Consider the following 13,473-nt stretch of genomic DNA (forward strand, 5'->3'; position numbering starts at 1 on the left):
AGAGATTCTGTACACCCATATTAACTAAGGTGTTATTTACCACAGCCAAGGTATGGCATCAGCCTAGGTGTCCATCAAAAGAGAAATAGATAGGGAAAATGTTTCATCTATGTACAATGAAGTTTTATTCAGTCATAAAGAAGAAGAAAATTATGTAACTTTCAGGAAATGGATGGAACTAGAGATTATCATGTTAAGTGGAATCATATGTGGAATCTAGATTGGAAATAAATATATGACATGAAATTAGGAGGGGCACTATTTAGGAAGAGAATAGGGACCAGTGGGAGGGATGAGGTGAGGACAAGAGAGAATAATGGGAGGGTGAATACAATCAAAGTATATGTTATACCTGTATGAAAATGGCATGACACTATTTTGTAAAATAAATATACACTAAAGAAACATAGAAAAGAGGAAATCGTTTCTGAATGATATCATTAATTAAAACAAACTTTATTAGTGAAAGATAAGTGGGAAGTGAAATCACAATTAATATTTATTCACTATCTCTTAGGTACAAGTGACTAATAACTGTAAACCTCATTTGCAATTAAGTGAGGTAGAAATAATATTTATACATCTTAAGTCCTGCAAAATTTTTACCCAAGAACACTCAGCAAAGAAGAGAAAGAGTGAGAATTTGAACTCAGAGAATTTGAACTCCACAAGCTTTGCCTTTATGATCACGACACCTGCCTTGCACAAGTAAGGATAAATAATCAAATGGAATTAGAATGATTTGAAGGAGATAAAGTGCCCTTTTAAACTTTCTCTTCCTGTGATAAGTTCATGGAAATAGAAAGAAGCAAGGTAGAAACAGGGGATTTGGGTTTGGAACCCCAAGATATAGTCACATGTCATTTTAACTCTGAGCATTTATCCCATTAAGAAATTCTCAATAACTTAGTTGTTTTATTAAAACTTGGATTTCCAGCCAGCTGGCTTGAGAAGGTGTCACTGCTGGAAGGCAGGACTTCCAGGCCAAAGGGATACAGAGTAGACTGCATTCTGCCTGGGTCCCTGCTGCTTGCTGTAGTTCCCTCCTGTTTGTTGCTGGTTTTGTGTTTGGTTGCAGTGCTGCCTGTTTGGTTCTGTCTTTCTGCTTGGATATGTGAAAGGGAGCCAGCTTCTTTTGCCATAAATGGAACTTCCTCTGGATCAGTAAGCCTGAAATAAAACCCATTCATTCCTCCCATTAAAAATAAAATGGGGGCTGGAGAGATGGCTTTGCAGTTAAGTGCTTGCCTGTGAAGCCTAAGGGCCCTGGTTCAAGGCCCAGGACCCATGTTAGCCAGATGCACAAGAGGGTGCACATATCTGGACTTCCTTTGCAGTGGCTGGAGGCCCTGGCTCACCCATTCTCTCTCTCTCTCTCTCTCTCTCTCTCTCTCTCTCTCTCTGCCTCTTTCTTTTTCTGTCACTCTCAAATAAATAAATAAACAAAAAATTAAAAAATAAATAAAATGGCTAAGCAGTTAAGGTGCTTGTTTAATGGCCTAGGTTCAATTCCCCAGTACCCACATAAAGCCAGATGCACAAAGTGTTGCATGCATCTGGAATTCATTTGTAATGGCTAGAAGCCCTGGAGCAACCCATTCTTAATTCCTTTCTTTCTCTCTCTCTCTTTCCTCTCATGCACCCATGCACACATTATTTCTTGGCTTACAAAAGAAAAAAATTCTTTTAAAAATGACATTGATAGTCAAAGAACAGTTAGGTATTATATTTGAATTGCAGCTTCCTGTCAGAAATAATTACTTGACTTTTGTAATTAGGGAACAGAGATCACAGGTCTCTTAGTGTAGTGCTAGGCTTGACATCATGTCCTCTGAGATATTTTTGTTGCTCCAAAAATGTACAGGTAAACGTAAAGAATTTTGTCCAGAGAAATTTTGATAACTTCTGTCCAAAGAACCATTAGCCCTAAAAGTTCTGATCAACCTTTTGGACACCAGTTTTGTGTGTACTTCTACATACCTAGTTCTCAAAGGCTTTTTTTTTTTTTTTTGGCTCATTTTATCATTTTGCTGGCTTTCATCAATTAACAAATTAAATGCAATTTCCTACATGGTTTAAGGAATGGGGGCATGGCAGGAGAGCAGACAAGATCATGTGACCACAGGGAGGAGTATTGCTTATCCTGTGAGTAAGATGGGCAGTCACTGGAAGCCAAAGTAATATGGTGTGAACTGATTTTTATCCTTAAAAGAAATTTCTGTTTTCTGTCTTTCCTTTAACTCTCTTCCTTTTTTTCCCCTGCCCCTAAATCTTTCTCCTCAAGAAGTAGGGCTAGGGTCCATTGAATTGGATGAACTCCTGGTTAGTCCTGACTCTTGTAGATGGAAACTCTTCTTGACCTGGGCCCATCCTTTTTGAGGACCTGGATCTCCAGTGAAGCTTCAGTCCACCTGATGGCTTATCAAATTCTTCATTCTAGAAGCAGCCCTGGGCCCCACCATAAAAAGGCTGGGGTTCAGCATGCTTCACTGAGGGCATCTCACTGCTTTACTTTGCTCCTTGAATCTCCATTTACACATACAGGAATAATTTGTGTCAAAGTGTTATTACACCTTCTAAATGCCAGATTACAGTCTTAAAAACTCAAACGCACAATGACTTCAGCCTGGGGAAATACATGGCTTATTATTTTTTAATATTTTAGTATACTATAAAAATAAGGTCTTTATGACATTTTATATATATATATATATATATTCATCCCCATTTATTCTCTTTTCTTTCCCTTGCATGCTTGCTCGTCCTCTGCTTCTTTCTAACTAGTCCCCTTCTACTTTCCTGACTCTTTTGTTACTTACAGAAGCATGTGCAATTTCTCTCTTGAACTCTCAGCAGCTGTGCAAACCTGCAAGACTTGCAAGTGATTGGACCCATAGATATTCTATCATTGACAGGGGAATGGCCACAAGGGCCTGCCCCTCCCTTGAGTATAGGCAGTTAGCAGTTGTAAAGAGGAGGGCTTCTGTAGGCCCCACCATTTCCTAAGGATCTATAGGCAGTAAATGGCTGCTGTGGGAAGGAGAGCCATTACTTGTTATTTTAAAATTTTTGGTTGCACCAGTGTGGAGAGCTTGCATCTTTTCTCCTGTGGGAACATGAGTGACAAAGCAATTGCCATATTATGTCTTTTGAAATGGAAATAAACACACTTTAAATTGAATTTATTTGGCCTTTTTTCAACCTGGGTATGTTTTTTTGTTTGGTAATTTTCATTTTGCTTTCCAACGTAGGGTCTTCCTGTAGCCCAGGCTGACCTGGAATTCACTATGTAGTCTCAGGATCATGACGATCCTCCTAGCTCTGCCTCTCACGTGCTGGGACTAAAGGCATGTGCCACTCTGCCCAGCAACGTGAGTAACTTTTAAACCATTCACTCACAGAAAATATTGACTCTATGGAGATGTTATAATGTTGCATGAACAAATTTGAGCTACAACTTTTAGGCACTTTCAATGTAAATATTATATGCCCTCTTTAACAGTTTATTTTGTCATCTATCAGGGTGAGTCAGTAGTAGGTGACCTGACTTTCCAAGTTTTTCTTAGACAGTGTATTTACAGTGAAAGTACATAGTTGGGAGTATTAACTCTAACTTACTTCAGTGGGTTAGAGCATAAGCATGGAAGTAAGATGGAGATTAATGGAGAAGAAGGGTGATAAAGGGATTGGGGTGGGTAAGAGAGGGTAATAAAACTAACATATATTATATACGTTTATGAGATTTCAGAATGGAAAAAAATTAAAAGCATAAATAAAAGTAAAAAAACACAAATTGTGGTAAAAGGTAACTTATCTAACATGGTAAGTGATTTGTGGCAAGACTTTATTAGTATATGCAATTACACATAGTAGTAGGTTTTATTATGACATATGCACATATGTCATACATATACATATATACATGTATATAATATATTTGATCTTACTCACCTCCTCTTATCCCCCTCTAATTCTTGCTGATCTTTTCCTTACCAACTGGTCCCCCTCCTAATTTCACATATTTAAAACAATCATTTGGTGAACTAATGCATTTACTTAGTGTTGGACACAGGAGCATAGATGAGGGGCTATTTAAAGGATCATGGGCACCTTAACAGTGGCCTTCTTCAGCATTCAATAACTGCCTATAGATTCTCAGAAAGTGATGAAACCCTCCAAGTACAAGGCTTTTTATCTATTTATTGATCAAAGAATGAATACTTACTCTGTGAGCCAGCTACTCTGGATGGTGACTAGAATCAATCATAGTTGTACAGATTGAAACAGGATGATACTTTGAAAGCACTACATGAATGTGTGTTTGTAATGTTATCTTCAGTTACTTCATTTGGTGCAGAACAAGTGTTGCCTGAGTCATTCAAATTATACTTCAAATTGGTTAAAAGCAAGGCAGAGTTTAAAAGATGGGTTGAAAGAATCAAAAACAGCATCTGGTAGTTACATGGTTTAGATTCATACTAGAAATTGGTTTCAGGCTTAGAGTAGGAAATACATAAATCCCCCCAAAATTCTGAAAAAAAAATATATGCTTTACCTTCCTCAAGCTGTGACTTTTACAATATGGAATTGTGTGTTGTGCTTTGGTTTGAACATTCTTATTTTATATTAATAGAGTAAGTGAAATGTAAAATTATATTCATTTAATTTTTATTGGCAAAACTTTGCCTTCAGAATTTGGCAGTTCTGGTTAGTGGCAGACATGCGGAGCTTAATGTTAACACTGTATGAAAGGATATTAAAAAACTCCAGCTAGTCTGGTTTGTAGCATCTGTTCAGACCTAAGGCTTGTGAGAATGGCATAAAAACTCTCAGACCTGAGGCATTCTGATGTATTCTGCCGAAATAAGAGTTTTGGGATATCCTCTGCCAATATACCAATATATTCCAGTGCACCAGTAATTTGGGGCTGTTCCCAGATTCTAGTCTTATGAATTCAATGAATGAAACCCACAGACCACAAGATGAGGTTCAGAAAGGTTTTATTATAGCTTAGAGATTTAGGTGGGAGAACTTTAAGAGAAAGGGAGCTTTAGGGAGAAAATGAAGGCAGAGCTCTTTTCCAGTGAGGAAATGGGATTTGAGAAATACACCTCAAGACTCAGGTTGGGGACTTTTGATGAGCCCTATGGATGGGCAGCTGGTTTAACCAGTTTCAGATGGGCAATCTTTCCAGAAATCTTGGTTTTCTAGGAAGGGCCTTCTTGGAACAGAGTAGAAGGAAAGTAGCAGAGGTAAGTAAAGGGTAGACCCTTCTTACATTTCTTACCTTTAGTAAAGTGTAATAACCTAATTTTCTCATATAGGCCCAAGGATAATTCCTGTAATTAGCCAAGAGGAGGCTATTCACTTTGGGGGCCTGTAATCTCTAACCTGCTTCACCATGAACACCAATAGTATAATTATTGTACAAGTAATTCATGCTGATGAGGAAGAACAGATATAACTATCTAAGTGATTATTATTACCTAATGATTTAAATTTTGTACAAAATTAGAGAAAATCACTAGAGAAGTTTATGGCACACTTATCTTTATTGAAATTGAACAAATGATTTTTTAAAATAATCCCTTTTACAGCACATGTAAAATGTAATTATTTCCTTATATTTTTACATGTTGTCTTTTATTTGAGTAAGCAAAAATACATCTTTTTATTTTTCTTACTTAAAACATATAGCCAGGATTCAAACCACGTAGCTCTGGTACCAAAAAGGCAACGGGTTATGAAAATCACAGTACAATTTTAAAATTTAAGTTAATCAAGGATATTTAAAATGATACTCACTTAGATTGACATTAGAAATTATGGGTCAGTCAACATTAGGACTAGTAGTTACAGCTACAATGAAAGCAGAAATGGGAAGTTCAAGCTAATCAGAGTTACACCATTTAGGACGCACCATCTCCATAAATATTGTGGTTGAGTGGCTGCAATGGCTAAGTTACACCAGGGCACTTAAAGTTGCACATAAATATAGCCAAAGTGGAAAATATACATAGTTGCTATCTTGGATTTAAAATGAAATGAGTATTTGCTTTTAAGAGGATATACTATCAAATCAATTACACAATACACAGTCAAACCCCAAAATTACATCTAGGAAAGAGAGATAATATCAAAGTGCATTCCTACACAGATGGTAGAGTAGAAACCTGTTGTTTGTCATTGGTGTTTATTTCATTGTTGTTTCCAAGATAAGTAGAAATAACTTACGACCCACAAAAGGGTTTCTTGGGTGAAACACTAATTACAGACATTTTAAAGAACACAGCTCAGCTGGGGAGGCTTGTTTTCAGAACAAGGCAGCATTTTCCTGAAAATGTTTGGTCTGCAATTCATTCTAGACTACTCACTATGGTCAAGTGATAAGCATTCTCTCTCTCTCCCTTCTCTCTCTCTCTCTCTTTCTGTGCATATGCATTTTAAGCCAACTTTTAATTCCCAGAATTAGTGAAAACCAACCCAAAGATAATCAGCCCTCAAGAACTTGACCCTGCATATCATGTCTTATTGATGTGTCATCTGAAAGAACAAGGCTAAGGACTATGGATGAGAAATATGAACACATGATTCTGAAACACCTTGACTTGTGCAAACAATTTTCTTCATTGCCCACAGAACTTGTCTTTTTTTAAATGTAGCTGACAGCAACCCCACCCCCATGATCCTCCCTCCCCCCTCCCTCAGTCTTCTTTTCTGTCAAAGTGATACAAAGACAATTTAACTGTGTATTTACAAGCACAACACTTAGGAAAGAAGGTCCCAGGGTTTGTAGCGCACATCTATTTCTTGTGGACATCTTCATGCCGAATAATCTTGTATGTGATCCAGTAAAAGATGTTGAAAATGAGAAAGGCCAATGGGAAGGCAGCTCGAGATATCGTGTCAATCCTTTTTGCCCGGTCCACAAACTTCTTCTTGATGGCATCTGCATCTTTGGGGGGTTGAGGAAGTGGGTTGGCAGGGGTGGCCTTGACAGCGGTTCCATCTTTTACTTGGAGACAGTGACCCATCCCATAACCACTGAAATTAAAACGACTTTCACGAGTAACATCTTCTTCCTGGGATAATAAAGACAAGAAACACAGATTGGTTGTCAGTCAAATTTGATGGATGTTTCTTAAAATTCTGCAGAAGTAAAAGGGTAAATCACTGTTAACTGATGGTGTGGGAGGCTTTTGAAATGGGGAGTTCTCTTTCAAGTTCAACCCAGTTATTCATAGAACAGATATAGCTCATAACATTTTCTTGCTGAGAAATTAAGAGCAAGAGTAATGACTTTGTGGTAATTTTAACTAATAATTAACAAATGCCTGTGCTGTATTCAGTACTGATTTTCCCCAAATCTAATTTATTGATTCATATATTCAAATATATTATTTTAAAATAATTATATCTCCTAACACTAGCATTATACTGTAAAACTATGAAGTGTACCATTCATTCACTTTTTTTTTAGTTATTCATTCTTTCACTCAAAAAAAAAAAAAAAACATTTACTGAGCCTTTGGTATATACTTGGCTCTGAGTTAAGAACTTTTAGTATTATGGCACATTCAGAGCTCAGTTATTTCACTGACATTTCCTGTAATATTAATGTTTTATCTAAGATGAACCCCTTAAACATACAGCTGTTTTTCTGATCCACTAGCTTCCCTCCCTGATATGGTAGAAATTAAATTTTCATTACTTAGCGTGAATATTTCAACTATGGAGAGTATTTCTAGTGTTGATTTTTAACATTGATTCTTTGGCCAGTGAGCTATCCTTGCCATATTTAAATGTTTTAGCCAGTATTGGAGCTTTTTGTGCTAATTATTTCTACAGGAATTAGATATAAGACTGAAGAATTGAATCTATTCTTTGTTGTAAAGAACAAATTACTATAGAGGCAGATTTGATCTGAGTATGTAGTTGTCAAAAGAGAGTGAAGTGGTGGAATTCCCAGAAGGGGGAATTAAAATGACTCCCTTAATACAGATTTAGTCCTAGCCATTGACTGAATCATCTTTAGCAACTAGCTTACTGCCTCCTACAAGGCTGTGCAATCCTTTGTTGCACTTTTTAAATCTTTCCAGATAATAATGGTTATGTTTCCCAAGATACAAGAAAATCTGGTGTTAATCTTACTTCATCAGTGTTAACTGGATGTCAGAAGTGCCTTCAGACACATATAAAAAGCATACTAAAGCTAGGGGAGGGGCTCACGAGGCTCCACCCCCCCCTGTGTATCTGTAGGCAGTTAAAGGTCACTAGGGACAGGAGTGACATTTTCTCAAGTGGGGTAGCTACTGACAAAGAGCCAATGCTCCTTTAAATAAATCCTCATGTAGGCTCCTGTAAGCAATCCTAATGAAACGCATTGGAAGGGTGAGGGAAGGGACAAAAGGAAGTAGAAGAGGGACTAGATAGGAATAGGAAGGGGATTGAACAGGGAACAAGAGAGGGTAATACAGGGTGACTATGATAAAATACATTATATACATGTGTGAAAATGTCATCATGGATACCATTATTGTGTGTAATTATCATATGCTAATAAAATGTATACCAGGTGGAGAACTTTTAACATATTATGACTGGGAGGTCAACTGTAACCCAAATAGGGTGAGAAGGACAAATAGTACTTTGTGTATTGAAATGAGTTAAGTCAACAAAACATCCATATGTAAAGAAGATGAGAACAAGAATTTCAATTTAGTATAGTTCATTGGGTATAAAATAGGGAGTGAGACAGCAAATGATTTAAACAGAAGTGAAAGGAGTGCAGAGTGGTTAGAGTAGATTCTAGTATGTATGTTCAGATGGACTATTGCAGAAACCAGAAAGAAGAACATATTGACCTCCATGAGGCTCAGTTAGCTAGATTGGTATCCAGGTGTTACTTCCCTCTGTGGGAGGTACCTGTTGCCTGCAAACTGAGAACAGAGTTCAGTGGAGTCCTTGAGGACCTTGTTTTACTGAGACTGCCCACTGTGATGAAATACCTCTGGTGAGGCCAGCCCTAAACATGACTGCATATTTCCTTGCAGCTTGGCATTGACTTGAAATTTGATCTGGAGGGATAGCAGGTGTGAATAATTATTAAACACCCCATGCCACCTTTTCCCATGTATACCTCTTCTGTAGGAAAATCCGGTATGAAAAAAGAAGGCTCATTTTTGGTAATTCATTATTCTTATTAACAAATAAATCTAGTACTATCAATAAAATACATTTGTTATAAATAATCAGCTCATTTTTTAAAATTATTTTTTATTTTTTATTTATTTGAGAGCGACAGACACAGAGATAAAGACAGATAGAGAGAGAGAGAATGGGTGCACCAGGGCTTCTAGCCACTGCAAACGAACTCCAGACGCGTGCGCCCCCTTGTGCATCTGGCTAACGTGGGACCTGGGGAACCGAGCCTCGAACCGGGGTCCTTAGGCTTCACAGGCAAGCGCTTAACTGCTAGGCCATCTCTCCAGCCCAATCAGCTCATTTTTAATCACAAAAATATCAGACTAATGCTCTTATAAAAAGCAATCACAACTCTATAAATCAATTTTCATGTTTATATATGGTGGGTTGCTTTACTCAAGTTGGTTCAAGGTTCTAATTTCTTAATAAAATTGAAAGAAAATTTTTCATTCAGCAATTAAGTATTGAGTTGACACTGTGACAGGTGAATGAAGTTGGGGAAAGACTCTACTTGCATGAAAGTTTCAGAACCCACCAGAAGAGGCAAACATAATGGCATTATCAAGTAAGGAAGCTGGCAAAACACATCTGTGTATTTCCATGTACAGTATACAAATCAATAATGAACACTTAAATTGAAATCAGCTTCAAAGTTGACATCTGATTTATTTTTTTTAAAATTTAAGTGATATATTTTATATAGATTAAAAGGTTTCAAATATGTTATAAATATATGGAATACACACACACACACACACACACACACACACACACACACACCATTGCAATGCCACCATAATCATCTGAAGACCTATTCAGTGCAATAAATGAAGCACACAGGTCATTAAGAGGAGAGGATTTGCTTGTCATATGGGTTGTAGACAACCTTGGTATTTCTAACTGCCTTTAATAAGTGAAGTAAGAATGGCATTAGTTGTTTAGCAGAGAGCTCAAAACTGGGAATTTGCATACGTGGGTACTAGGTTTGGCTCTAAGCCTTATAAACTGTATTGACTTCAGCAATGTTACTTATTCTGTCTAGACATCAGAGGCCTCATGGAAAAAATTGTGAAGCATTCACTAGAACTGTGAATCTTCATTGGCTGCTGAAGAATATTTACAATTAGGCATATGTCCACCCGTCCTCTCCACTCCTTGAAGACCAGTTGGATCAGAGATTCTGAGAATGAGAAATTAGAGCTCATATCTTTCAAAGTCCAGTGATTCTAACGTAAAAGGATTGAAGTCAGTGGCCTTGATGAACCTATCACTAAATCTAAAATTACATTTCAAATAGAAACAACCCTTTGAAATACAATTCTTTTGTCCCTTTTCATATCATAGACTCTCACAAATTGGTATTATCACCTTTCAAAAACATTTAAAAACTCACTATTAAGCATTTACTTCATTGCTTGAGTGAAATAATACTCATTTAAATTACTAAGCCCCTAAATAAATAGAAATGTTAGTGAGCTAGTAACCTGTTTGTAGAAATAAAATATAAAGTAACCTAAGTATATGCTTCCATGATTCTTATCAAACTGACTCACTCATTTAATTCCTATAGCCTTTTCCCACATACTGTGAATGGACAGCTGAAGAGATAAACTTGTTCAATTAAGTGCTGGAGGCAGAATAGAAGGGTGCCAGGGTAGAATATAATTATTTTATATATTGTCATGCAAGGTGCGGGTGTTTAATAAATGTTTGCTGAATAATGAACAAAGAAGAATTTGAAGAGATTTACTTGAAAATACTTTCCTCATTTATTCAACAATATTTCAAATTATGCTTCTGAGCATAGTTACCATTAATTAAATCAATTCTTTAAAATTCTGCACTACAGAAATAAATATATTGTAGGTGGAATTTATGCACTTAATTATTCATACATAGAACATGTGGGTGATGATGTAAGGGTCTTCTTATTTATTTTCATGACTCATTCAATGTCTTTTAAATATAGGAGCTTGAATTATCCACATCAAAAGGTATGTTTTTTATTCTGAAACATAGATACAGCCCATTTGAATAGTTTGAAAGACAAATTGCCTTTCTAGCAAGCGCAGAATAAAATATAGCAGTATAGCAAGAGTCCTACATAAGGACATGTCAGAGATTACCTTAACTCATCAGTAAACTTAAGCTAACAGAACAGTCTGTAGACATAGCTTAGCTGGGCATATTCACAGCAAAAGTTAGATTTTCCCAGTAATGCAACAATTTGGGGCATATATCCTTCATTTTGTTCTAATTAGCTAAGAACCCAGCTAATTATTGATGCCAATCCACCATCTTCAGTAACTGAGCAGTAACTACCCATAGGTAGCTCTCTTTTGTCATTTAGTGAAATTCCTAGAGAAACCAATCATTTGATCAGTGTTTCAGTACATACAGTTTCTATATGAGGTCTTTGGTAAGATCTCAGGTCCTTTCTGCTGTAGAAAGCACTGTTTTAGCACTCTGCAATTCATTTCAGATTTATTACTCTTTTGATTTATTTTATGCATCTGTATTACTATTAAAAGCACTCATTCTTGTGTTTGCAATAACTCCTGTCTAGATGAGAAATTGAACGTAAAGCTCTCCAGAATTGCTATGCAGTGAATTTATTATTATAAGAAAATGATTTAAATATATTAAAGAACATGACACTTATAAAATCTTTTAGTGGACCCCATATCTCTGATTTTGTGATGTAGAAATAAGAAATAAGAAAATAAAGAATTATTTTAAAAATCTAGAATATCTTAATTCTCTTTACATTGTGTTTCACACACAGATTTATTGGTTGGATTGAATCTCCTTTCTATTGTAACAGCAAATTGCACAGTTGGAACTCAAGGTTTAGTGTCACTCAATCAATGCAAGGACATACTGGAGCCTCTAGCCCTCTTTAGTACACAGTGTGAGTCTAAACACAGAGCATTCAATTACAAAATTCTCCAAATAAATGATGGCTAGAGGAGGCTTAAGCATTGACAGAGCTATTTCTACCACCTGGATTGTGCAAGAAGGGTGGCTCTAGGGGATTATCCTGGGGCCTCAATTCCCTCCTCATACCCTACGGTCCATGTGATTAGATATGAGTGATAAATGATGAATTAATAATGCCTATATATCTTGCACTAAAACCATAATAAGCCCTAATGATTGTCTAGCATTGCAAATCTTAAGGAAAATTAATGCCAAGAGAAATTACCTGGTTTTGCAAAGTTATTTTGTTAATAGACGTAGCTGAGATTCAAATCTTGATTGGCCTGATTTGAATCTCAGCTACATTCTTTCCGCCCCCACTTTTGCAAAACTCCTTGAGCCTTGGTGGGTGTGCTTGAAGTGTACATTAGTGTTGAGCTCTCGGCAGCTTCTGGATGTGTTTCAGTATCCTCAGTGTCTGTCTCCATTACTATGGCCGAGGTTGTCAAGCTGTGGAAGCAGCACTCTTGTTCATCTCACCAGTTCCTCTGTGGTTTCATCTAGGCCTTATCTGCTGTGTGAGGCATGGTTCATCTCCTGCCTGGGCACCGGTTATCCTTGTATTGTTGATACATTTTCGTTGTCTTTGGTTCTCCCTGCTTTAATGGCATGGGTGTGGCCTTGCTCCCAGCCTCTTGCTCTGGCCTTGCCCTCCCAGGCAGCCACCCAGGGATCTATCAATTGACTTTTTTTTTTTTTTGTCGAGGTAGGGTTTCACTCTAGGCCAGGCTGATCTGGAATTCACAATGTAATCTCAGGGTAGCCTTAAACTCACAGGGATCCTTCTACCTCTGCCCCTCAAGAGCTGGGATTATAGGCATGTGCCAACAAGCCCAGCTCTATCATTTATTTTTGAAGAAGTACGTTATGCATTTTATTTCTTGAATAGCTGTCAGCAATTTGTTCATATTTTAACCAATAATTATTGAGTCTTTATTATGTGATAGATATAAAGCAGTGAAAAATAAGACAAAATCTCTGATTTTTTCACGTTTATATTCTTTTGGAGAAAACAGTCGTGAGCAAACAATCACACAGGCACACGTACAAACACAAATGTTTTGAAAATGGATCGCAAGTACTCAAGGTCAGCTTCCAGCTTAAACCACTTAGGTGGTTGATGTAATGGCCTTTAATGAGAAAGGAGACACTACAAGATCATTTTAGTTTGAGGAAGATAATGTTGTGACTGAGACATACCTGAGCTGGAGATGTCTTATATATGACAGCATGGACAGTCTGCAACTCAGATGAGAAATCCCATTTTGAGGTATAGACTTTGCTACATTT

General features: G+C 37.0%; 1 protein-coding gene across 2 annotated transcripts in view; it reads right to left on the minus strand.

The window, feature by feature from the left end:
* Positions 1–5,533: 5,533 nt before the first annotated feature.
* Positions 5,534–13,473, minus strand: part of Glra2 (glycine receptor alpha 2) — a 221,433-nt gene continuing 213,493 nt past the window's right edge. For both annotated transcript variants that reach the window (XM_004671455.2, XM_004671454.2), the window contains one exon: positions 5,534–7,082. In XM_004671455.2, the coding sequence (XP_004671512.1) occupies positions 6,804–7,082 (279 nt within the window). In that variant the 3' untranslated portion in view covers positions 5,534–6,803. The remainder of the gene's footprint in view (positions 7,083–13,473) is intronic.

Source organism: Jaculus jaculus, chromosome X (genome assembly GCF_020740685.1).
Source record: "Jaculus jaculus isolate mJacJac1 chromosome X, mJacJac1.mat.Y.cur, whole genome shotgun sequence".
Classification (NCBI taxonomy): Eukaryota; Metazoa; Chordata; class Mammalia; order Rodentia; family Dipodidae; genus Jaculus; species Jaculus jaculus.